At 39.5% G+C, this 25,313-nt stretch overlaps 1 protein-coding gene across 1 annotated transcript; it reads left to right on the top strand.

Moving 5' to 3' along the window:
* On the top strand, nucleotides 1-6,445 carry LOC103325402 (protein ROOT HAIR DEFECTIVE 3 homolog 2-like). Its single transcript, XM_089048658.1, has 14 exons — nucleotides 1-154; nucleotides 249-315; nucleotides 398-500; nucleotides 3,575-3,637; nucleotides 3,741-3,797; nucleotides 3,921-4,070; nucleotides 4,221-4,289; nucleotides 4,407-4,498; nucleotides 4,621-4,699; nucleotides 5,048-5,158; nucleotides 5,280-5,498; nucleotides 5,838-5,978; nucleotides 6,078-6,182; nucleotides 6,347-6,445. Exons 1-14 carry the CDS (start codon nucleotides 1-3, stop codon nucleotides 6,443-6,445), a joined length of 1,509 nt encoding a protein of 502 aa, XP_088904784.1.
* Nucleotides 6,446-25,313: the final 18,868 nt, after the last annotated feature.

The raw sequence follows: 25,313 nt of genomic DNA, 5'->3' as shown, positions 1-25,313 counted from the left end.
ATGGCGATGAAGGAAGACTGCTGTGCCATGCTACTCATCGACCACAACAGCGAATTCAATGCTGCTGGATTCAACCGCTTCACAGAGAAAGTGAAGCTTGCTGACCACGGACTCTCCTACGCCGTCGTTGCCATCATGGGTCCTCAGAGTAGCGGTAAATCATCAAGCCTTTTAGTATTAATTACTTCAATCACTCAGTTTGGTTATGATCATGTTTAATTTTGAGTGGGTTAATTGCCTATGAACAGGAAAGAGCACTTTAATGAACCATCTCTTCCACACTAACTTCAGGGAGATGGATGCATACCAGGGAAGGTTAGTAGTTAATTCTGTTTGCAATTTATTTCTTTGCTTTCGACACAAGTAAAGGTTAATTTATATGTTTCCTACGTTCCAGGAACCAAACAACCAAGGGTGTTTGGCTAGCCAAGTGTGTTGGCATTCAGCCTTTCACCATCGCCATGGATTTGGAGGGTACCGATGGCAGCGAGAGAGGCCAGGTATATATTCAGCTTTTTTTGTTAATTACCAGTGATGTAAACATGTCTAGTTAGGTTTCTGTTGAGTCTCACAGTTTGAGAAGACTCTCTCTCTCTCTCTCTCTCTCTCTCTCTCTCTCTCTCTATATATATATATATATATATATATTGAGAAATATTCCCTACTAGTCTTAATCTCACACACACACACACATATATATATATACTTACCAAGTAAGTATTATCATTATTAACCAACAGATTTAGTTCATGTAACTGGCACCTCATCATCAAGTTCCCCGGTGTATAATCTCCCTCCCTTAGTCACTGAAAAAGGGAGTTAAAAATAAAAGCATGATAGGACTCGACCCGAATTCTTCGAAACCAAATACGAATCTTGTGAAATTCTCGACATCACACCGATGTCGGGCTCACTCACTAAAACTATAACCTCCTTTTCCAAAGAAGGAATCAGGGCACGAGACTTTCTGCCGAAATTTCGGTAAAACCTCCTCTGTAATTTAAACATTTCCTAGAATTTCAACCTTCCAATTTCCACCTCAAAATCAAAATTTCAATTTAATATTACTAATATCTCAACTTATTAATTTCTCAATCTTTACATATACATATACCCATTCCATGCATATTCTTTCAATCATTGAAATTAATGCATATTTAACATAAATGTCCACTCACTTCCTAATAATCATAGCCAAGCCCACGACTCCTTTTCACCACTCATCAAATCAATTTACCCACGGTCATCTAATCCATAATTTCAATTATTAAAATAATATCCAAGAGTTTCCATACGCTAACATAAAACACTCAAACATTCCCCCAAAGCCATCAAATAAAGGTCGAGACTTGTTAAAAAGGTCGTTCTAGTATTCCTCGAAGAGGGAGACTAACTAAGAAGACTCACAGTCAACCAAGGGTCAAACTACCCAAACCTAGTCAAATGGGCACATGGGGCCCACGACCTCCAAATTCCGATCCGAAAGTTCCTATGGGTTCTACAAGGTTTAGGACACACGTCCTGCAAGTTTGGTCCAGATCGAACGGTAGGATTGCTCACGATCGGACGGTTATTGTAAACCTAGCCCTAGGGTTGGCATTTTCGGAGTATCCGGGACTCCGTTTTACGATCCGTCAAATCCTATACGATCCTAAAGATGCCTAGCTTATCATAGATTAAATTCACAAAGATCCAACGGTTCAAACCTATTGAACCTGGATAACGCACAATATGCGATATCCGATCGACGATCAAATGATATCTGAATTCATATCCGAGCATACCGTCGTGCTCAGGACGACATGAAAATGATTTTAGGACTCAAAGACCGGCCAAAAAGTGGACCACGCGCCGGCAGAGCGTGGGTGGCTTGATCAAATTCCGGCAACCGGAAATATTCAAAACTGGAAACCCAGACTTCCTACCCTAGGTAAAACACTCTATTTGGAACCACTTTTGTTCTTGGACCTACCCCAAAAAGTAGACAAAATCGGAGGCCAAAAACCGGCCAAACTTCCATCGCTTAATCGACCTCCAAAACACAAAAATTTCTCAAATCTAACACAACTGGCAGCAAGAACAGCTCTAGAGGTTCAAAATCCATACCTGGATCGTCGAAATGGTGGCCGGAAGTGGGAGAACGAGCGCCAAAAATTTTGACAAAAACCATGGTTTTCTGCGTTCCGGCCAAGACGGTGGGCGGCGACCGGGAACGGCCGTGAAAGGAAGAGGAGGTGGCGCGTTCGAACGGGTCCGCCTCGTGGCGTGGTGGTCCGTGGCTCTTGGAAGCCACACTGGGAAGAAAACGCGCCGGGGAGAGAGAATCAGATTTTTATAAACCATTTTGCAAAATTACAGTTATGTCACGATGATGTTTTGCTCAGTAACTTCTTCGCCACGGCTCGATTCAAGCCCACTACCTGCTACGGACTCATCTCGCCAGTGCTCTAAGCAACATTACAGTCAAAATTCCCAAATTCCTTCCTGGTAAAAAAGTCAACTTTAAACCTAATAAAATATTTTAGGAGCAAAATGGTCTTTTATCTGAATAAATTAATATTCACCTATTTATTTAGGACCGGGTCGTTACAAAGCATCCAGGGAATAAAAATTTATTGGGTAAAGTTTTTCTTCTAGTAACTATATGTTAAAATTCTCGTATAATTTTCTCACTCTTCATATATTCTTCTCCTGCAATTCTGTTATTTTCAAGATGATATTGCATTCGAGAAGCAAAGCGCCCTATTTGCGCTTGCAATTTCGGACGTTGTGATCATAAATATGTATGTATAATTATTATTATTTTTTCCGGGAAGTATACTTCATCTTAATTACTGTGTTTAGTAAGTAACTACCAGATAAATGGGATATTGTAATTTGGTAAATTATTTAAGGTGATAGGATTGGCACATGCACGTAGGTAGTAGGTATCTATTGCCGTTTGTTTTAGCAAGAAAAAGCTGGTGTTAGTTTGGGTCACTGAATGTTTGCGTAAGTAGTCATGCAGCGAATTTGAATGTGGAATCTCTTCTTTCTAATACAAGTAATTTGGATGTGGAAAACATCAATTCCTTCTTAGACTTAGACAGTTAGACTAAACTTGGTAGGTGTAAGTAATTTTTGGCTTTTTTAGATATATGACTTGCATATTTGATTTTATGCACAGGTGGTGCCACGATATTGGTAGGGAGAACGCTTCCAACAAACCTTTACTAAGAACCGTTTTTGAGGGTTGCATATTTTAATTACACACCTTCTTGTTCCTTAATGTACGGATGCAGGTGATGATGCGCATACACATCCTGCATAAAAGGACCTTACTGTTTGTCCTACGCGATAAAACAAAGGTCTGGCCAGGCATACTGTTTGTCTACGAGAAAATAGACCCATATTTTTACTCAACGCATGCATATTGATGAATTCTTTCTTGTTTGTGGCTGTTCGTTTGTTTAGACCCCGTTAGAACGGCTGAAGAATAAACTAGAGGAAGATATGCACAAGGTACAAGTAGTTGCTTATAGTTATATTATATATATGCAAAGCTCTACGTACTCTTATCTTATAAATTCTGCAGATATGGGATGGAGTTCAGAAGCCACAAGCCCATGAAAGTACCTTGCTCAATGACATTTTTAACGTGAGATCTCTTTCATTTCTCTCCGAAAGCATACATTAATTTATAATATTCACATTAGTGAAAGCTTAATATCCTACTCTGATTAACTATCTTTGACATGAAGGTACAAGTAGTTGCTTTGCCCAATTATGAGAGTGAGGAGGAGATATTTAAGGAGGAGGTAACCCCTCTACAATACCACAGAAAGAAATTCATCGTATCTAAAAATTATACGGGAAGTTACAAATTTTGCTTTGTCTCCTTCTTATGTACTAGTAAATATCTTATGGGGTGTATCATGCAGGTTGGTCAACTGAGGCAGCGATTCCCCAGCTATACTTCTCAAGGAGGCCTTGCTAGTGATAGAATTCCAGCCTCAGCATTTTCTTTTAGTGCACAGGACATATGGAATGTAATCAAAGAGAACAGGGACCTGGATCTTCCTAATCACAAGGTTTGTTAATTAGTTGATCTTCTTTTTCCATTACAAAATATGATCTCAATTTGGTCTTTACTTCTTGCTTCCCATATATATATATATATATATATGTATATATATGCATATATAACCTATAGATACACATATATATGTTGAATTAATTAGGTTATGGTTGCCACCGTTCGGTGTAAAGAGATTGCCGCTGAGAAATTCAACCAACTGATGCAAAACAAGGTCTGTGTAACCCGTACTTTATCTCCATTCTTATCATCATATGTGCTTCTGTACTTCTAGCCCGATGAAAAAGGTCTTTTTTTTGGTCATAAGTTAACTTGAATGAACTTGATTTAGGATTGGTTGGCATGGGTAGAAGCTGCTAAAACTAGTCCGGTACCAGGCTTTGGTGAAAAGCTTACCTCAATTCTAAACACCTATCTTTCTGAGTAAGTTCTGGTACTTGTTAGTGCTGAGGGAATATTTTTCGTGTGTGTATGTATTATGTATATGTACGTCAATTTGTGTTTAGCCTTGCTAGTTCTGACATTTTTGTGCTTATGGGTCATAGATATGACAAGGAGGCCATGTACTTTGACGAAGGTGTAAGGAACGAAAGAAAGGAGGAACTGCAGTTGAAAGCACTGGATGTATGGCTACTCACAAAACCATTTACCCTTGTTTCTTTTTATTATTAAAAAAAAAATTGTTATTAATGAAAATTTTTACTCTCCTTTGAACTAATTACAATCTGTCCATGTTACCTACACTACCATGCTTGGACACCTAAGTTCTAAAGTACTTGAAGAGTTCAAAGTGAGACTGGAGAAGTCCTTAAAAGAAGGATCATTTGATTCATCTGTTAGCGCATCATGTATTGTGTCCTCCATGCGTGAGTTTGACCAAGGGTGTAAAGGTAATGGCAGTATATATGTATCGGACACTTCAAATTTGTATCCCTGCTAACAACTCATATACTTGCAGATGCCACTATGCAGAATGCAAATTGGGATTCTTCAAGCATTCGAAAAAAACTTGTTTGTGATATAGATGCACATGCATTACGTGTTCATGATGTAAAGTTATCGGAGTTGAAAGATAAGTGTGAGGTAATGTATTAAAGTTTTGATGGTCATTTATTTTTATTAAGTTTAGCTTCATTATATTTATTATTAATTAAATTGTTTAATGCACTTATTATCACTTTTTTTTTTCTTCTTTTGCGTTCAGAAACAACTTTCTACATCTTTAACAAAACAGGTTGAGGCTCATCTTGAAGATGGTATAGAAGACGTCTGGGCTTCAATAAGATCCGTTCTTCATCATCACACTGAAGAGGCGGTATCAATGTTGTCAACTGAAATAGTTGCTTTTAATGTGGACAACAAATCAATTGCCAAAATGGAACAAGACTTAAGGGCCTGTGCAAGAAATGTGGTGGAGAAAATAGTAAGAGACAAGACTGAGGATCAAATTTTGATGCTCATGAAACACCATTAGGGAACTTGTCAGTAAGTTCTTTCTTTTTTTGCCTTATCGTTTCGGTTGCTTATGATTGTTTTTTCTGTTAACATTTTTCCAGGTTTGAAATAGTCTTCTTCTATGATCGTGATAACAATCCTAGGGCTTGGAAAAAAAAAAAGTAATTAGAGCTGCTACCAAGGATGCCTACTCTGCTGTAATCAATCGAAACTTTTGTCAATGGAAGTATAACATTTATCTATATTTTGGTGTTAAATGATACTTAATTTAGCGACTTATTGATTTTACTATATATCTTTGATGCAGTCTCTCAAGGTTTTATCGGTTATGGCTGCCATTTGCTTGGATGATGGGACGCCCAATAATATTGAAAAAAGTCTCTTTTCTTCTCTAATGGATGAAACTAAAGCCGCTAAAGATCCTCTTCGCTCAAGCACTTGGGAAGGGGTACTAATTATTTGATCTCTCCTAGCTCTCTATATATATCATTTTCTATTGTCAAAATGGTTTTGCTAAAATTATTAAGAATTAACTCTGAATTACTAGGTCTCTCCAAAGGATACCGTTATTACACCAGTGCGGTGCAAGTCGTTGTGGGAAAATTTCAAACTAGAGACTCGTAATCATGTTACTCAAGCTACATCAGCGCGGGTATATATCTTATCTATATATATGACCTCTCTTCTTGTAGCTTTGTGTGCCCTGATCAGCCGGGCTGCATTTGTTTCTTCTATATTTTTCTCCCTATAATGAAGCCCTCAGCGCTGCTAAGTTTACGCATAATGCTGTTATGCTGTTTGCTTTTGTATTTTCAGGACACTGCAAAGAAGCATTGGTTGGCGAAGTTTGCAATTGCTTTGACAGCTGGGGTTGCTTCGGCAATTGTTGGAGCCCCAATAGCAGAAGCACTATAGGAGGAGGGTAACAATGGGGTGGATGGACTGGAATGGATTGGATGGGCTAGATGATGCCCTTCGTGCAATATTAATTGCGGCTTTGAATAATGTTCTTCTGGTTTTTTTTAGTAAATTTACTCTTTATTTTTGTTTGAATAAAATTCTGTTTTTTTCTAAATAAAACCCGATGATTATGAGAAATTATAGAATAGTACAGTATCACCACGTCAGCTAGTAATACTTCCACTCAGAATTTGCATGTATCTTTTTAAAAAATAAAATTTAACTGTTTGTACAACTGGACTTTGGCTTCCAATTTTATTCTTTAGAATAAAATTAATTAAAAAAACCAACGGAAAAAACAAAAAAGCAAGACTCTCTGATAACCTCTCAACCCGATCGTAGTCCCATCTGCCCCCCTTCTATGTTTCTATTCCTCCCTCCAACTTCAATTTCCTCATCTAGGTTGTCCTCATCTCGCTCAAAACCTCCAATTCCAAGTTCACTTTGTCCAATTTTGCTCTCAATCCCACAAGTTTAACAAGAGAAGATCCCAGAAACTCCATACGCAAGTGCTGAAACTAGTTCAAATATATGTACGGGAATAATCACTAATGTAACTATATGCAGGAAAACAAACTTAACTAAAAATCCCCAAGCAGCTGAGTAGGTGTATCACATACTAACGTGGTGATACTGTACCACCTATAATTTATCGATGACTAGGATCCAACTTTGTAAGTTAATTAATCAAGCGCAAAATATAATTTATTGTACTTTTGTTATTCCTAAAATATCTCAACTAAGCCATTATTGCATTTTGTATATTAATGTAGGAACCAATATAGAAACAATTTTGAATTGGATTGTAACTAATGAAGCACATTGAATTTGGAAAGATCTCCAAATGGATGTAGGAATTAATTTGGAAACTTTGTTTAAATTTAACAATAAATTCATATTTAACATACCTAATCGGTCTATTTAATATTAAAAAAATTGTATTTATTTATTTATGAAGTATACGTGATTAATTATCTTTTTTTATTTATGCAAAAGCGATAATAATATATTAATGAGGAGAAGGAGTGACAAGTACAACAACTAAACTATGTCCTAGAGGATTATGCTAGTACTCTACACGAAACGAAGCACAGTGGTCGTGAGGTCCTCGCCTCACTCGAGGGTCCCCCCTAAGATCATGTCCGTAAAAACTATAAGTTACAATCCTCAAATAGGAGATCCACAATAAAATTCAGTGGTTCCTCAAACCAACTAACAAAGTTACCAATGTGAGTTGCAAACTTTGAAATATGATGAGCCACACCGTTCACGTTTCGACATATATGAGTAAAACCTTCTCTAGTGATCTGAGTCAATAGGGTCTTGGTATCCAGAACAATCGGTCCTAGAAAAGATCGATCCATGGCTTAACTTCGAAGTGCTGACATAATTTGAAGAGCATCACTCTCAAAAGAAACATTCATAAAACTCATATCAGCTGCCAATGAAACACCTATATGGGCAGCAAGGAGCTTCAACATGAGCTACAAAAAAAACATTGTGAACCGACATAGCACAACCTGCCACAAATTCGCCACCAGAATCACATACCACAATAGTAATGCCACCGATCGAGCTCCTAGGATACCAGGGACCATCATTGTGAACTTTAAGACAACCTATAGGAGGGTTCTCCTAACGTATCACCTGATGAGTCTGTGTAGCCTACTTGGAAGCACGAGCAGAGCCTTTCAAGAATTCCTAGAGGTGAGACATGGCATTGTTGCACACCTTGTCCAACCGAGAAAGTTTGTTCTCCCAGACCAGTGCATTCCGAGCCTTCCATATTGTCCAACCCATCATAAAGAACAAAGCAAAGTCAGGTGGGGATAGGAGATCATGGTAGGTATTGACCCAATCCTTTGCCGATTCGTTGGAAGAAGTAGACCGTCATCTGACCAGTGGGGAGCAACTCAAAATAGCTTCAGCAAAGGGGCAATCACGCAAAATATGCACCGTCGATCCACGGGAGTCGCCACAGAAGGAACATGTGGTGTCAATCAGGATGCGTTTCATGGAAAGGCTCAGCCTTGAAGCAAGAATATTCGAACACACCTGCCACCAGAAAATGCTGACATTAGGCGGTACCTCGCCTTTCCGAGAGCTTTCCAAAGAGAAGACGATGCCAGCACATACGAGGTGGCTTGTGGAGAGGTGGCTATAGACTGGGCAACGTGGTAGGCACCCTTGATCGTAAATTCCCATTTCTTATCATAATGCCATATCAATTTGTTTGGGGGTCTACTGCCAGCTTAAGGGAATAGTCAGGATCAAATCCACTCCATTAAGGAAGAAGATGGTAGATAATCTGGCTATGTTCCACTTACAATGCGGCTCCATAACCAAATCAGCAACAACATAACAGTCACTATCAGGGGGTTGTGGCAAGTAAGGTTGAAAAGTAGAAGGACGAGGGATCCAACGATCCTCCCATATGCGAATAGAAGAACTACTGCCCATTTGCCATCGGGATCCTCTAGTAATAATTGGCCTAACTGCACAGACACTCTTCCAAAGATAAGAAGCATTGGGTGGTACATCACGGTCTCAGAAAGAAGTTTGTAAAAATTACTTAGCCTTGAAGACTTGTCCAGGGAGTGAATCAGGGTTTGCAATAGTCTTCAGCCCTGTTTAGCTAGAAGGGCAAGATTGAAGGCATATAAATTCCTAAAACCAAGGCCTCCTTCATCTTTAGGAAAACAAAGCTTCTCCCAAGCAAGCCAATGTATTTTGTGTGCTTCAGGGGAGCTATTCCACCAAAAGGCCGCAATCATCTTATGGATATCATCACAGAAGACTTGGGTAATAAAAAAACAACTCATATTATATAAGGGAATGACCTAGGCGACCACTTTGATAAGAAGTTCCTTTCCAGCGTTGCTCAACAGTTTAATTACCCCGCCAACTGTGCAACTACTTACCAATCTGTTTCTTTAGAAAATTAAAACTTGCACTCTTGCGTCTGTCTATGGCCATGGGCAGCCCCAGAAATTTATCATAACAGTCAACACATTGGACCCCTAGAATGGCTGCCAAATTTTGTCACATCCCAGGATTGGCCCTGCCGTAGCATGATATTGTTTGTTTTAGGCCCCCCTCTCTACCCTCACGGTTTTGTTTCTGGGAACTCACGAGCAACTTCCTTGTGGGTCATCCATCCTGGGATTGTTGTAGCCCCAACTCGCTTAACTCGGAGTTCCCATGACTCCAAAGCCACTCATGACTCCGGCCGTGAGCTCCCAAAAGGCCTCGTGCTAGATGGAGGCGGGCATATATATATATATATATATATATATAGGCACATTACCCCTCTCTGTTGGTCGATGTGGGATGTTACAATCCACCCCCCTTAAGGGCCCAATGTCCTTGTCGGCATACTCGCATCACACGACAGAGTGGCTCACGATACCAAATTGTCACATCACAGGATCGGCCGCTGTAGTACGATATTGATTGTCCACTTTGGGCCCCCTTCTCTGCCCTCGCAGTTTTGTTTCTGGGAACTCACGAGCAACTTCCCAGTAGGTCACCTATCCTGGGATTGCTCTAGCCCCAACTCCCTTAACTTCGGAGTTCCCATGACTCCGAAGCCAGTGAGCTCCCAAAAGGTCTCGTGCTATATAAGGCATATCACCCCCTCTTCGTTGGTTGATGTAGGATGTTACAAATTTTGCTTGTCTGGTAACCTCACATTCTTGCCAAAACAAAGTGTACTTTTTTGAAAATTGACCTATTATCCAGAGCCCCGTTCATAATGGTGGAGAATACCTAAAATAGTGTGACAATCCCCTAAGGTAGTACAAGCAAATAAAAAAGAATCATTCGCAAAAAGCAAATGGCAAATTGAAGGTGCTCCACGACAGATTGAGATGCCTTTAAGAAGCCCTTCCCTACCCTTTTGTTGGATTAGAGCCAAAAACCCCTTTACACATAGAAATAAAAAAATAAGGTGAGAGAGGATCACCCTAACGAAGACCCCTGGAAAAGTGAACATAGCCAACGGCTTCTCCATTGATCATGAAAGAGTAACTAACTGTTAAAACACACATTAACACAAGCTGGGATCCACCTCTCATTGAAAAACAATTTGCGCATGATGGCCTCTAGGTAACCCCACTCAATATAATCATAAGCTTTGCTCATATCAAGCTTCAAGGCAAGAAAACTTTATTGCCACGCCATTGTTGTCTCAAATAATAGACAATCTATAGGCTAACATAGTATTATAGGAAATTAGACGTCCAGCCAGAAATGCACCTTGGGATGGAGAGATTAGATTCGGAAGAATGACCTTGAGCCTGTTAATGACACTCTGGTAATGATTTTTGACAGACCGCCTGATTCACAGGAACCCGTGACGAATCCGTCGTATTTACTGGCATCATCCGATGCTAGGCCCACTTACTAGAGACTGAGACTTTCTACCAAAATTTTGTAGTCTCCCCTGTAAAATTGACTTTTTCCAAAAATTTCAACCTGCTAAAAACACAGTTTAAAATCCCAATAGGCAGCATGCTTCAGGAAATACTTAAATAGTTTACAACAAGGGCCTCCAGCCTCACAGATCAAACCCTAGCATGAGTTCAACGGACATAAAGAATAAAAGATTCCTACGAAGGCTCGGGATTTGGAAGCACGCGACCAGCTCTGCTGCTCAGTTCGATCGACTACCGGCTGGGGAGCGCAAAACAGAAAAGTGTGAGTGGAATAAACAAAGTTTAGTTCAATTGAAACCAAAGTAATATAACACCACCATTTAGAAAACGATGCAGAAAATCGGATGCACTCAAAACCGACATAATCATATATATATATATATATATAAAGTTTGATCAACACTAGAGCTAAATCTGAAATCCATAATGAAACTTTACAAATCAACCATCCAAACTTTGTCTTATAAATCCCAAACTAAACTCTCGAAATGCGTGCCCATTGGCACTATGAGCGAGGAAGTATCCTCACTGGGAAACAAGAACGAATGAATATATATAAGTGTATATATGTAAATATGTATATATAATATAAGTGATATAATATATATATATATATATAATTATGACCACGCCTAGTTTGTGCTTCCAGCTCGATGAAAAAGGTCTTTTGTTTGGTCATAAGTAAACAAGAATGAACTTGATTTAGGATTGGTTGGCATGTGTAGAAGCTGTTAAAACTAGTCCGGAACCAGGTTTTGGTGAAAAGCTTACCTCAATTCTAAACACCTATGTGACAACCTAGGCCTGCTCTTCAGTCCCTTCTATGTTCATAACATTAACTTGCTCTTCAGTCCATTACCAGTAGCAGAGTGGAAATGGGATCATATAACCATGGATTTTGTTACAGGTTTACCTAGATCTCCAAAGGGACGAGATGCAATATGGGTTATAATGGATCGTTTGACCAAATCTGCACATTTCTTACCAGTCAAAACAACAGAGTCCACTGAAAACCTTGGAAAGCTTTACATTCGAGAGATAGTAAGATTACATGGGATTCCTATTTCAATTGTTTCAGATAGAGATTCCAAGTTTACTTCCAAATTTTGGGGAAGTTTACAGAAAGTGTTAGGTACGCAACTAAAATTTAGTACTGCTTTTCATCCCTAAACTAATGGACAGTGAGAGAGAACTATTCAAATTCTAGAGGACATGTTGACAGCATGTATTCTAGATTTTGGAGGAAGTTGGGAAGATCATTTGGTGTTGGCAGAATTCGCCTACAACAACAGTTATCAATCTAGTATTCAAATGGCACCTTATGAAGCTTTATATGGAAGACCTTGTCAGTCACCTGTATGTTGGATTGAAGTAGGAGAAACTGTGTTGCTAAGACCTGATTTGGTGTAGGAGACAATTGAAAAGGTTAAACTTATCAAGCAACGTCCCTTAACTGCTCAAAGTCGACAAAAGAACTACGCTGACCAAAGAAGGAAACCATTAATGTGGGGGATTATGTGTTTCTCAAAGTCTCACCGCAAAGAGGAGTGAAAAGATTTGGAAAAACTGGAAAATTAGCACCAAGGTTTATTGGACCATTTGAAATCTTGGAAAGGATTGGTGAAGTAGCTTATAAGCTAGCATTACCACCTCAAATTTCGAATATACATAATGTTTCCATGTTTCTATGCTTCAAAAGTATGAGCCTGATCCAACCCATGTTCTAGATTGGGGAGAGCTCAACTTAAATGAAGAACTGTCATTTGAGGAAATACCAATACAGATTTTGGATCACAAGGAACAAGTTTTACGTACAAAAAAAAAAATACCATTGGTCAAAGTACTTTGGTTACATAGGAATATAGAAGAAGCTACTTGGGAATTAGAAACTGAGATACGTAAGAAGTACCCAGAATTGTTCTCTTGTTCCAGTAAGTTTTAATTTCGAGGACGAAATTTCTTTTAAGAAGGGTGGATTGTGAAGATCCGTATTTAGTATATCTTCCTAGCTTATAATTATAATTATAATTATAATTATTTTAAACTAGAAAACGTGGCATCAATCTATATAGTGAGAAATGGAAACATTCAACTACAGGTAAAAATTAATATGACTTGGAGTTAGTTGGATGAGTTGTTCAAATTATCTTTTGCTTGGCAATAGGTGGCTTCATAAGGGAGTTGGCATCAAATTCATGCCACTATTTACCTTGAGCTGGAATACATGCATCTATAATTTATCTCTTAGGGTTGATGTGTCAAAATTCTAGTTACTTATTCTATTTTTGTGATAGGATTAATGATAGTTTATATTATATAAAATTTTCCATGCATATCTCCTTTAAACCGCCAAACATTTGTCCAATAAGTTCTTTGTGGTTGAGTGACTTATGCTTGTATAAATAGGACCTTTCAGGTTTGAAATCAGGGTAAGAAACAAGAAAGGAATTAGGAGAGAAAAAGAAAGAGAGTGTGGTGATAATAATCTTGGAAGAGTTAAAGGTCGAAACTTGTGTTTTCTTAATTTGGAACAAGCTTCGGTGTCAAGGTAGGGGTTTCTTAGGGGGCCTTTTACAGAGATTGATTTAATTAAATTTCATGAGCATTACATTATGCATGGTACTGTTTGATTTACGCTCCTTGTATTGGGTGTTTACATACTCTTAATTATTAGAACAATGTGGGTATAATTATATGTGTGCATTGGTGATGTTTTAAATGGCTACATTGTTGTGAAGGACATAATTATATCATGTCATGGAATTTGGTTAGAATTCTGGAGTTGAGAAAACAACGGTGGAACAGAGGGTAATGGAAATAGTCTTTTTAGTTGAGTCTAACTCTTGGCAGGTACCAAGTCTCAGGGATCCCATCGTGCACATGGTTTTTGGGTGAGTCGGAATTGGCGAAAGGGAGTTAGACAAGATGACTAACAAAAGTGGAATTATGAGATGATTGAAATGGGTGTTAGTTCATATAAATGGACATTCAAGACCAAGTGGTATAAGCATGATATAGGGCGTGCAGGTCTGCTTGTCCAGTTATATGAATTAACGGGATTAGATAAAGAGCATTCATGCATTGTTACTAATGTGAAACTTGGCTGCATGATTATTTGTCACTTAATTTAATTATATCAATTTATCGTGAAAATGTTTATGTCCCTACTGAGTTGTGGTTTCACCTACCCCCTAATAGATTTTGCAGGCACTGAACCTGAAATCTAGAGCTTGTGATGATTTTGGCATGTTTATAGAGTGTGTTATAGCTTGTGGATGAATAATGAGCTACTCTTTAGTGAACTCTCGAGTAGTTCTAACTTGTAAAATAATGTAAAATTTTTAAGGTTTCAGATGTTGTCGTCTCTGCGTTTCCATTGAATATTCTATGTGAAATATTTATTTAAATGTTTTCTTCACATTTTAGTTATAGTTTTTATTAAATTATATAATTAAGGTGTGAATCACGTCTTAACCCAAAGTTTTGTAAATCCAAGGGTTGAGGTGTGACATCCACCCATGGTAGACTCGACTCGACTGGATTGGATGAGCTAAATGATGCACCTCATTCAATTGCGGCTTTGAATATAGGGTTTATGTCATTTTAAATTGCATTTACGTTCATTTGCCGACACAAAAAAGAAAAAAAAAAAAAAGGGCAATAGTTACTTTATTTTGCGTGTTACAATTTGAGCTTTTGTTACATATGCCTTCGTGACTTTTGCTCTTTGTTACCAATGAGAGAGTTTGGTGACACAAATTATTAACTTTCTGTAGCTGCAATTAAGAGCTGAACATCATGTCAAATCATAATATTTTATCAATTTGTTTGCTTTGATTGACAAATATTAATTCTTGTATTTGTAATTGTATGTGTATAGCTTGTGTATTATATTCCTCAAAAGAATAACAATTTCTAATTACCTCTCATTTTCCAAAAAATCATTTCCAAATTATACTAGCCAAATTTAAACCATATTGTTCAAACTCAACAGTATTTCCATCTCTGAATCCAAATCCAAGCTCTGTCTCTGTGTAAATACATAAGGCAAAGCCCTGCAAAGGTAATTATAAGTCCTTAACTGCAAGCATGTATTGAGCAATTTCATCTTTCCTTTTCACAACTGAATCCTTAATAGATCCTGAAAGAGAAATTATTCACCGGCTACTGATATTAGTATTTTCAGTTTGGTATATAATGAAGGCTAGGAAAAACAAAATCAAAAACAAAAATAACTTACCCTTTGAATCCAGCAATAGCAAAATGTCCCTGTACACGGCTCCGGCTGTTTGGTTCTCACCATACATATATCTCCGTACCCTTTTGTTGGTTGCGTAAATCTCACGGCCTGGTGCTCCGGGCCGAGGGGATGTGCGTTAACATGTGACGTCCTTCTTTTGGATGCGATGTGGTTCTGCGTGGGCTGCCAGACGATCTACCGTGCGTCGAGATGGTGATGAGGTTTTTCAGTAGAAGATAGTTAAATGATCGTCTATTTTGAGTCCGACTCTAATCAAGCGATTGTGGCGAGAGAGGAACCGGCCTCGGCCGTCAGGTTCACGGCCGAGCTACAAGGCCGTTTAGTGATGGTGTTGGTGGCGGGTTTTAGGCGGTGCTCAGCGCATTGCTCAAGAGCGACGGTCATTATGATATATGAGGTGAATGAGATGATAACAGAGATGGTGCTCCGGCGCCTTGGAAACCAAGGGTCGTATGATATATTTATGAATGGATTTTCCTTACAATCTACCACTACTCCTAGGAAAGCAAATAAAGGTATTGAAAGTGCATGACAGGAAAATATAATTTGCTTCGTGGGAGGCTTTTGGTTTGGTGTTTGAACCCCTTGAATGTAGTCTTAAGCTTGGTATTTATAGGGGGAGCCCTGGAGGGACAATCGAGGCCGAAAAAACCTGCGTGGTGGAGCCTGATAGGGGCAAGTGGGTAGTTAAATCGGCATTTGGGATCGTGAAGCATGGTGGTGTGACCCCCATAGATCCCGGTAAATCTCAACCACTGATCGTGGGTTCGCCCCTTGGCCTTAGGGCGCATTTAATGCCACTGTCGGTGGTTGGTGATTTGACCTCAAGTTGTAAGCATACTTGTGAGACTGTTTGTGCCTAACCACTCGATTTTCATTGCAAATCCACGACTTCACTTCCCCTCCCCTCGTGCATTAAATGCTTCTTGAGACTAGTGGGCTTGCTGCGATAGCCAGAGGCATTACTTCATTAAATGAGGCATGATACCCTGAGGCCACATGGCGATTTAACCACGATATCTTTAGCGTGTCCTTACGGCCTTCGGCTTCGGCCCATAAAATCGCGGTTGCGGGCCGAGAGGATTCGCCTTTGCGACTTTTCTTTTATTTTCGGAAGGCGAAATGCCTAACGAAACGTGGCCGTTTCAGTTCATAAGTAGGTCGGTGGCGAGTGGTCCTTATGGAATTTCATGAGAAGGACAAACCGTTGGCGAAAAAGGGGTCCCTTCCGTGGTAGGCGTCGATGATACCCTCATCATTTTCTCGGGTCGCGGCCTTGGCTCGACCAAGCGGCCGCCACTCGCGAGGATAGCCGTCTGCCTAGGCGCCACGTCCTTGGAGGCTTGATCGGCAGCCTTCGTGTAAGAACGATTGGTACCGATGGTGGCTCGTCTGTGACCGATCTCGTACTTGCACCGATCGCACGATACCGGTTCGGTTTGGCCAGCGGCTCCTTCCCTTTGCTGGCCGACGAACTTCCCTATATTTGGCGGGTCGGGCGTTGACCATGTTGATGACAGGTGGAGGAATGGCTTGAGTCGACTGCATGGCGCCTTTTCCAAGAATTGGAGCTTCTTTTCGTCTATCAACTTCGAATGATGTCTCATAGAATAACGATTGTTGGTGTTGTGAGACCAGGAACTGTGGTATTTGCAAAAGCGTCTTTCCTTTGAGCTCTTGGGCTTCGGAATTTTATGGCGAATGACAATTTGACCTTTTTCTCGGTCAACAGTAGGTCAAAGATAGTTTATTACTGGTTAAATCAAAAGTGTAGGCCTTTGTTTCTCGAGTCGCGAACTTGGCGTCGGGAATCTTTGTGTGATTATTGTCGGCCTTGACAAGTCCTTTGCAGACGAATGGTTTGTCTATGCTAACTTCGGCTAAGCTTATCTCAACTTCGTCGCTCTCGGCCTCTATGGGGCCATCTGCCGGCATAGTGACCACGGGATTCGATAGTAAGTTCCTTTTGAAGTGTCCTCTTCTGTACGTCTTCTTTCAACAGGATGCATATCGGTCCACCTTGTTGATCAAGTCGTGCATGTCCCGGAATTCAATTCCTGGAATTTCTTCGGTATTCGAATTCCAATCCTTCTTCGGCCATCTTGACAAATTCCCTCTCCGGTAGGTTCGTGCGACACAGTTCCTACACGTTTTGAACCGCTGCGCAGTAGTCGCGAGGTTATTCTTGGCGCCGGCTTACCCTTGCGGCTCGCGCTATTTCTCGAGTTGGTTTGATAGAAATGTTCGTGGAATATCCTTTCCATATCAAACCAATCCCTCACCGAATTCAACGGAAGGTTTATGAACCATGAGAACGCCACGCCCGTCGAGAGTTAACGAATAAGCGGAGCCTCTAGGCGTCCGAATCGGCCTCTCCGCACTGGGCCGTGAAGTGGCCTATGTGTTCAATGGAGGAGGTATGCCCATCCCCGGAGAATAGAATGAATTCTAGCAACCGATAGTTCCAGGGAAGAAGGGTTCGTCAATTTCGACGGGTACGGTTTGGTATACTTTGGCGCTTCCGAGCGCCTCGAGCCAGTGTCCTCGATCATTCGCGGACATCTTGAATCGGAGCCCACGAGGGTGCTTCTTCTTTGGGCCGCAACCGGCCGTAGAACTTGTTGCCCCTCGTTCTGCGGCCTTATCTGCCGGGCCACTTGAGCGGGGTTCGGCCGTTGCGGCCAGGCGGCACTAGATAAGCGTCCGCAGCTGGCCGAATGCGTATGTGTTCTTTGGAATGGCGAACCGCATCGAAGGTAGGAACTGGCGGAAATAATGGCGCTGTAATGGTGAAGCGGTCGGATTGCTCGGCCGTCTTTGCTGACGGCGATCGCTGCTTGGGCAGGATGGGTCTAGACGGCCACGGTGTGGCCAGGCCAAGTTCTTTGGACCGCTGAGGCGTGGGCTGCTTTGCCCGGTGATCTGACCAAAGCATGGAGTGGGTCGTACATCGTTTCTAGTGGGCGGTCGGTCAGGATTCACCCATGTTGGTGGGATTGCCCCGCTATTTGTCGGCGTGAGAATGCTGGCCGTAACTGGCGAACGCTGAGTGTGGGCGAGGCGTCGAGGCTGCTGCTTTTGCCGTATGGCTCAAACCTCTCGCGTCCTTGGCTTCTGTCCGGCTCGGGAGGCGTCGACGATGTCACCGGCATCTTCTCTGAAAGAGCGTCCGTAGCTCGAGGAGAATCTGTCCATTGCGGCCATAAGGATGTCTCTATCTTGTAGGCCTGCTTAGCCATCAGATCCTCCACTACTGCTTGCTCTCCCATGGACTCGGCCGCACGATCCGTCGTTATTAGAACGCTGGCCGAGATTCTAACCTCGTGTTCGGTCTCGGCGATAGTGATTGGTGAAGTGGACTGAGGAGTCTCGGAAGTCATTTCGATGTTTTGTTTTTTAGCTTTGCATGTGCTCTGGTTTCCACCATGAGTTTTTGACAAGTGTTCCACCGGGCATGCCAAAAGTGTTGGCTGCGCAAATCTCACGGCCTGGTGCTCGAGCCGAGGGGATGTCGCGTTAACACGTGGCGTCCTTTTTGGATCCGGTGCGGTTGTGCGCGGGCGTGCCAGCACGGTCTAATGTGTGTCGAGATGGTGATGAGGTTTTTCGGTAGAAGATGGTTAAATGATGCGATTGTTTTGAGTCCGACTCCTAATCAAACGATTGTGGTCGAGAGAGGAACTGACCTCGGCCGTCAGGTTTACGGCTTTGAGCTACAATGCCGTTTAGTGGTAGTGTTGGTGGCGGGTTTTAGGCGGTGCTCCGGCGCATTGCTCAGAGAGCGACGGTCGTATGATATATGGGGTGAATGAGATGATAACAGAGATGGTGCTCCGACGCGTTGGAAACCAAGGGTTGTATGATATATTGATGAATGGATTTTCCTTACAATCTACCATTACTCCTAGGAAAGCAAATAAAAGTATTGAAAGTGCATGACAAGAAAATATAATTTGCTCCGTGAGAGGCTTTTGGTTTGGTGTTTGAACCCCTTGAATGTAGTCTTGAGCTTGGTATTTATAGGGGGAGTCCTGGAGGGACAATCGAGGTCGAAAAGACCTATGTGGTGGAGCGTGATCGGGGCAAGTGGGTAGTCAAATCGGCATTTGGGATCGTAAAGCATGGTGGTGTGACCCCCATAGATCTTGGTAAATCTCAGCCACTGCCCTGATCGTGGGTTCTGCCCCCTTGGCCGTGGGAACGCATTTAATGCCCTGGTCTAGTAGTTGGTGATCTGACCTCAAGTTGTAAGCATACTTATGAGAATGTTTGTGCCTAACCACTCTGATTTCCATTACCAAATCCTGACTTCAGTCACTTCCCCTCTCCCCTCGTGCATTAAATGCTTCTTGAGACTAGTGGGCTTGCTGCGATAGCCAGAGGTATTACTTCATTAAATGGGGCGTGAGACCCTGAGGCCATGTGGCGATTTAACCACGATATCTTCGGCCGTGTCCTTTACGGCCTTCGGCTTTGGCCCATAAAACCGATCGCGGTGAGAGGATTTTGCATTTGCAGTTTTTCTTTTGTTTTGGAAGGCGAAATGCCTAGCGAAGCGTGGCCGTTTTAGTTCATGAGTAGGTGCTAGGGCAGAGAGGAGGTCCCTTCGGTCAGTTTATGATCGTGATTTATTAGGCACAAACACCTTTTTTAGCTATTGTCTCTCCTAGATTCAATCGACCTAACTTAGGCATTGGAGGGCCTTTGGCCAGCACCTCTCGGGTGTGGTCTATTTACTCTGGAGTTTTTTACAAGAATCGAGGAAGAGAGAGAAGGAAGATCAGAGGTTGAAGAATCACAAAGCAAATATACTCCGAGATGATTTTTGCACAAATAGTTGGTCTTTGAGATTAGATTGCATATACTTCATTGAGGTTAATTTTTTCATTTGCATAAGTTTTTTTTTTCAATGAAATCATTAATTTTTGGACAAACAATCAACGAAAATGGGTTTTGTGAAAACAAACTGAAACCTCAGGGGGGTGTTCATATAATTTTTGAGATCTAAAGAGGTTTTGTGAAAACACAAAAAACCTCAGGGGTATTTAGTGTAAATAACTCTTCAAATTTTATATTGTCTTCATCATCTCGATATTATCGATATTATAGCGATATTTTGGCCAAATATTGCTAAAGTGTGAGAGAAAGGATTAATTACAGCAATGGTCCCTAAACTATACTCGTAGTTACATTTTGGTTACTCAACTCCAAAAATTGTTGCAGAGGTCCCCCAATTATGTACGGTGTTGCATTACTAGTCACTTTCCTCAAGTCTGTCAATTTTTCCGTTAAATCAATGGGTAAACTTGGAAATTCATTCTAAATATTTATAAAAATGAAAGTGTTATTTCTAGCAATGATCCCCCAACTATACTCGGAGTTATATTTTGGTCACTCAACTCCAAAAATAGTTACAGAAGTCACTTAATTAGGTGTTGTGTTGAACCATTAGTCCCTACCATTAGAGAGACTTGACGGTAGAGACTAATGGTGCAACACAACACCTAATTGAGTGACCTCTATAACTATTGCTACAAATAACCCATGAGAGAAATTATCGACATGGATATTTTCTAATATTATTGATATTTATACGATATGTATATGGATACGTTCCAAAATATCATTGACACGAAAAAACTATAATATTCTCAATATTTCGTCGATATTATCAATATTTTAGACTACATCAGACTCAATAATGTTACTTTTGTTTTTCTTTTTACCAGAACTCAGTAAGAGCATCCACAATCATGCTCCCTATTTTTTAGTTAAAATTTAGCTAAAAACATATAAAAACTATTTTAGGAGCTCTCTATAAAATTTAAACCTTAATCATGCTCTCTAGTTTAGAGAGTCATAAATGTTATAACTCTTTTCTAATTGGTCCATTTCTATTAAAAAAATAATATACAAAATAGTTAGCATTAATTAAAGGTTAAAATAATCATAAAATAAAACAACATTAAATTATAGAGAGCCACTGGGAATCCTTTCTCTCTCCTCAAATTTAGGAGCTCTTATAGGTCTCCCTATTTTAGGAGGTGAATAGAGAGTATGGTTGGAGTTGTATTTTTCCAATTCCTCCTTAAAATTTGTCTATGAAAGTGGTTTAGGGAGCCTATTATGGATGCTCTAAGGGTTTAGGGAGTGGAACTCCAATAATTTGAGTTAGCTACATGACTTATGGGGTTTGATGAACTCCAATAATTTCGATGAAATACTTTCAAAGGGAATGGAAAACAGCTGTGTGTGAAAACAAGAATTTGATTGGATAATAGGAACATCTGGTTGTCATCCTCTTATAAAGGTGATAAGGAAAAACTTGGCCCATTAAAATTGATGAGAAGCTCCACTTTAAAATCATGGTGTATTTACCCATTATATCCTCGCATAATTTTAAAAATTCCAAAATTGCTATCTATTTTTTAACCCAACAACGAGGACATTTTAGTAATTAGCACCATTTATACTCCAACTCCATATGGTTTAGTAAATAACTTCATTAGGAATCCGAAATCTAACTCCTCTCAATCCATATGGTTTAGTAAACAACTTCAATAAGAATCAGGAATCTAACTCTCCTCAATCCAACTCCTCCTCAATTCAATTTCCCCTAATCCAATTACGAATTAGTAAACATGTCATCAATGTAGTTCTGATAATCGGTAAATTCTTTTAATATTCTCTTTTTATTTTTATTTTTATTAGAGCTCTGTTAATTTTGTTGAAATTTTAAAATCACATTGATTTTAAAAATCAATATTAAGAAACTAAACAATGCTACCAAATTAATGCATATGCATCACATCATGGTACAGGTGCTAGCTAGGAATTTAGCTACTCTATTTCTTTCTTCTCTTTCATTTTCTCTCTCTCTCTCTCTCTCTCTCTCTATTATTCTTCGTCTCTTCGTCTCTTCTCTACTGACACTCTCTCCCTTTCTTCTTCTTTTCTCTCTCTCTCTCTCTCTCTCTCATTTTCTTCTGTCTTCTTTCCCTCCCCGTCACTTTCGTTCTCTCCTTTACTATCTTTTTTTTACTCCTCTCTTTTCTCTCTCTCTCTTTCTCCGTACTGTGCCCACGCCTAAGGAAGCCACGTGGGTCGACTCTTGATTGGATAATAGGAACATCTAGTTGTCATCCTCTTATAAAGGTGATAAGGAAAAACTAGGCTCCTTAAAATTGATGAGAAGCTCCACTTTAAAATCATGGTGTGTTTACTAATCAGGAATTGGAATTCTCATCAAGAATTGAATTCCACCTATAGAGAATTCATGTGTTTACTTCACATTAAGGAATTAAAAAATAAGTGGGGCCCACACAAAATTAGGAATTGAATTCTTGATTTTGGAGAAATTCAATTCTTAGGTGAGAGGTGGTACTCTATTTCTCGAAGAACTAATCCATTAGGAATTCATCTTTTTTACCCATTATATCCTCGCATAATTTTAAAATTTCCAAAATTGCTATCTATTTTTTAACCCAACAACGAGGACATTTTAGTAATTAGCACCATTTATACTCCAAGTCCATATGGTTTAGTAAATAACTTCATTAGGAATCCGGAATCTAACTCCTCTCAATCCATATGGTTTAGTAAACAACTTCAATAAGAATCAGGAATCTAACTCTCCTCAATCCAACTCCTCCTCAATTCAATTTCCCCTAATCCAATTACGAATTAGTAAACATGTCATCAATGTAGTTCTGATAATCGGTAAATTCTTTTAATATTCTCTTTTTATTTTTATTTTTATTAGAGCTCTGTTAATTTTGTTGAAATTTTAAAATCACATTGATTTTAAAAATGAGCTCCTCATCAATATTAAGAAACTTAACAATGCTACAAAATTAATGCATATGCATCACATCATGGTACAGGTGCTAGCTAGGAATTTAGCTACTCTATTTCTTTCTTCTCTTTCATTTTCTCTCTCTCTCTCTCTCTCTCTCTCTCTCTCTCTCTATTATTCTTCGTCTCTTCGTCTCTAATCTACCGACACTCTCTCCCTTTCTTCTTCTTTTCTCTCTCTCTCTCTCTCTCTCTCTCTCTCTCTCTCTCATTTTCTTCTCTGTCTTCTTTCCCTCCCCGTCACTTTCGTTCTCTCCTTTACTATCTTTTTCTTACTCCTCTCTTTTCTCTCTCTCTTTCTCCGTACCGTGCCCACGCCTAAGGAAGCCACGTGGGTCAACTCTTGATTGGATAATAGGAACATCTGGTTGTCATCCTCTTATAAAGGTGATAAGGAAAAACTTGGCTCCTTAAAATTGATGAGAAGCTCCACTTTAAAATCATTGTGTGTTTACTAATCAGGAATTGGAATTCTCATCAAGAATTGAATTCCACCTATAGAGAATTCATGTGTTTACTTCACATTAAGGAATTAAAAAGTAAGTGGGGCCCACACAAAATTAGGAATTGAATTCTTGATTTTGGAGAAATTCAATTCTTAGGTGAGAGGTGGTATTCTATTTCCCGAAGAACTAATCCATTAGGAATTCATCTTTTTTACCCATTATATCCTCGCATAATTTTAAAATTTCCAAAATTGCTATCTATGTTTTAACCCAACAACGAGGACATTTTAGTAATTAGCACCATTTATACTCCAAGTCCATATGGTTTAGTAAATAACTTCATTAGGAATCCGGAATCTAACTCCTCTCAATCCATATGGTTTAGTAAACAACTTCAATAAGAATCAGGAATCTAACTCTCCTCAATCCAACTCCTCCTCAATTCAATTTCCCCTAATCCAATTACGAATTAGTAAACATGTCATCAATGTAGTTCTGATAATCGGTAAATTCTTTTAATATTCTCTTTTTATTTTTATTTTTATTAGAGCTCTGTTAATTTTGTTGAAATTTTAAAATCACATTGATTTTAAAAATGAGCTCCTCATCAATATTAAGAAACTAAACAATGCTACAAAATTAATGCATATGCATCACATCAAGGTACAGGTGCTAGCTAGGAATTTAGCTACTCTATTTCTTTCTTCTCTTTCATTTCTCTCTCTCTCTCTCTCTCTCTCTCTCTCTCTCTCTCTCTCTATATTATTCTTCGTCTCTTCGTCTCTTCTCTACCGACACTCTCTCCCTTTCTTCTTCTTTTCTCTCTCTCTCTCTCTCTCATTTTCTTCTCTGTCTTCTTTCCCTCCCCGTCACTTTCGTTCTCTCCTTTACTATCTTTTTTTTACTCCTCTCTTTTCTCTCTCTCTTTCTCCGTACCGTGCCCACGCCTAAGGAAGCCACGTGGGTCGACTCTTGATTGGATAATAGGTACATCTGGTTGTCATCCTCTTATAAAGGTGATAAGGAAAAACTTGGCTCCTTAAAATTGATGAGAAGCTCCACTTTAAAATCATTGTGTGTTTACTAATCAGGAATTGGAATTCTCATCAAGAATTGAATTCCACCTATAAAGAATTCATGTGTTTACTTCACATTAAGGAATTAAAAAGTAAGTGGGGCCCACACAAAATTAGGAATTGAATTTTTGATTTTGGAGAAATTCAATTCTTAGGTGAGAGGTGGTATTCTATTTCCCGAAGAACTAATCCATTAGGAATTCATCTTTTTTACCCATTGTATCCTCGCATAATTTTAAAATTTCCAAAATTGCTATCTATTTTTTAACCCAACAACGAGGACATTTTAGTAATTAGCACCATTTATACTCCAAGTCCATATGGTTTAGTAAATAACTTCATTAGGAATCCGGAATCTAACTCCTCTCAATCCATATGGTTTAGTAAACAACTTCAATAAGAATCAGGAATCTAACTCTCCTCAATCCAACTCCTCCTCAATTCAATTTCCCCTAATCCAATTACGAATTAGTAAACATGTCATCAATATAGTTCCGATAATCGGTAAATTCTTTTAATATTCTCTTTTTATTTTTATTTTTATCAGAGCTCTGTTAATTTTGTTGAAATTTTAAAATCACATTGATTTTAAAAATGAGCTCCTCATCAATATTAAGAAACTAAACAATGCTACAAAATTAATGCATATGCATCACATCATGGTACAGGTGCTAGCTAGGAATTTAGCTACTCTATTTCTTTCTTCTCTTTCATTTTCTCTCTCTCTCTCTCTATTATTCTTCGTCTCTT

Source organism: Prunus mume, linkage group LG3 (genome assembly GCF_029339155.1).
Source record: "Prunus mume cultivar Tortuosa linkage group LG3, ASM2933915v1, whole genome shotgun sequence".
Classification (NCBI taxonomy): domain Eukaryota; kingdom Viridiplantae; phylum Streptophyta; class Magnoliopsida; order Rosales; family Rosaceae; genus Prunus; species Prunus mume.
Note: the sequence above shows the minus strand (reverse complement) of the source record. Positions and strands in the feature narration are given on the sequence as shown.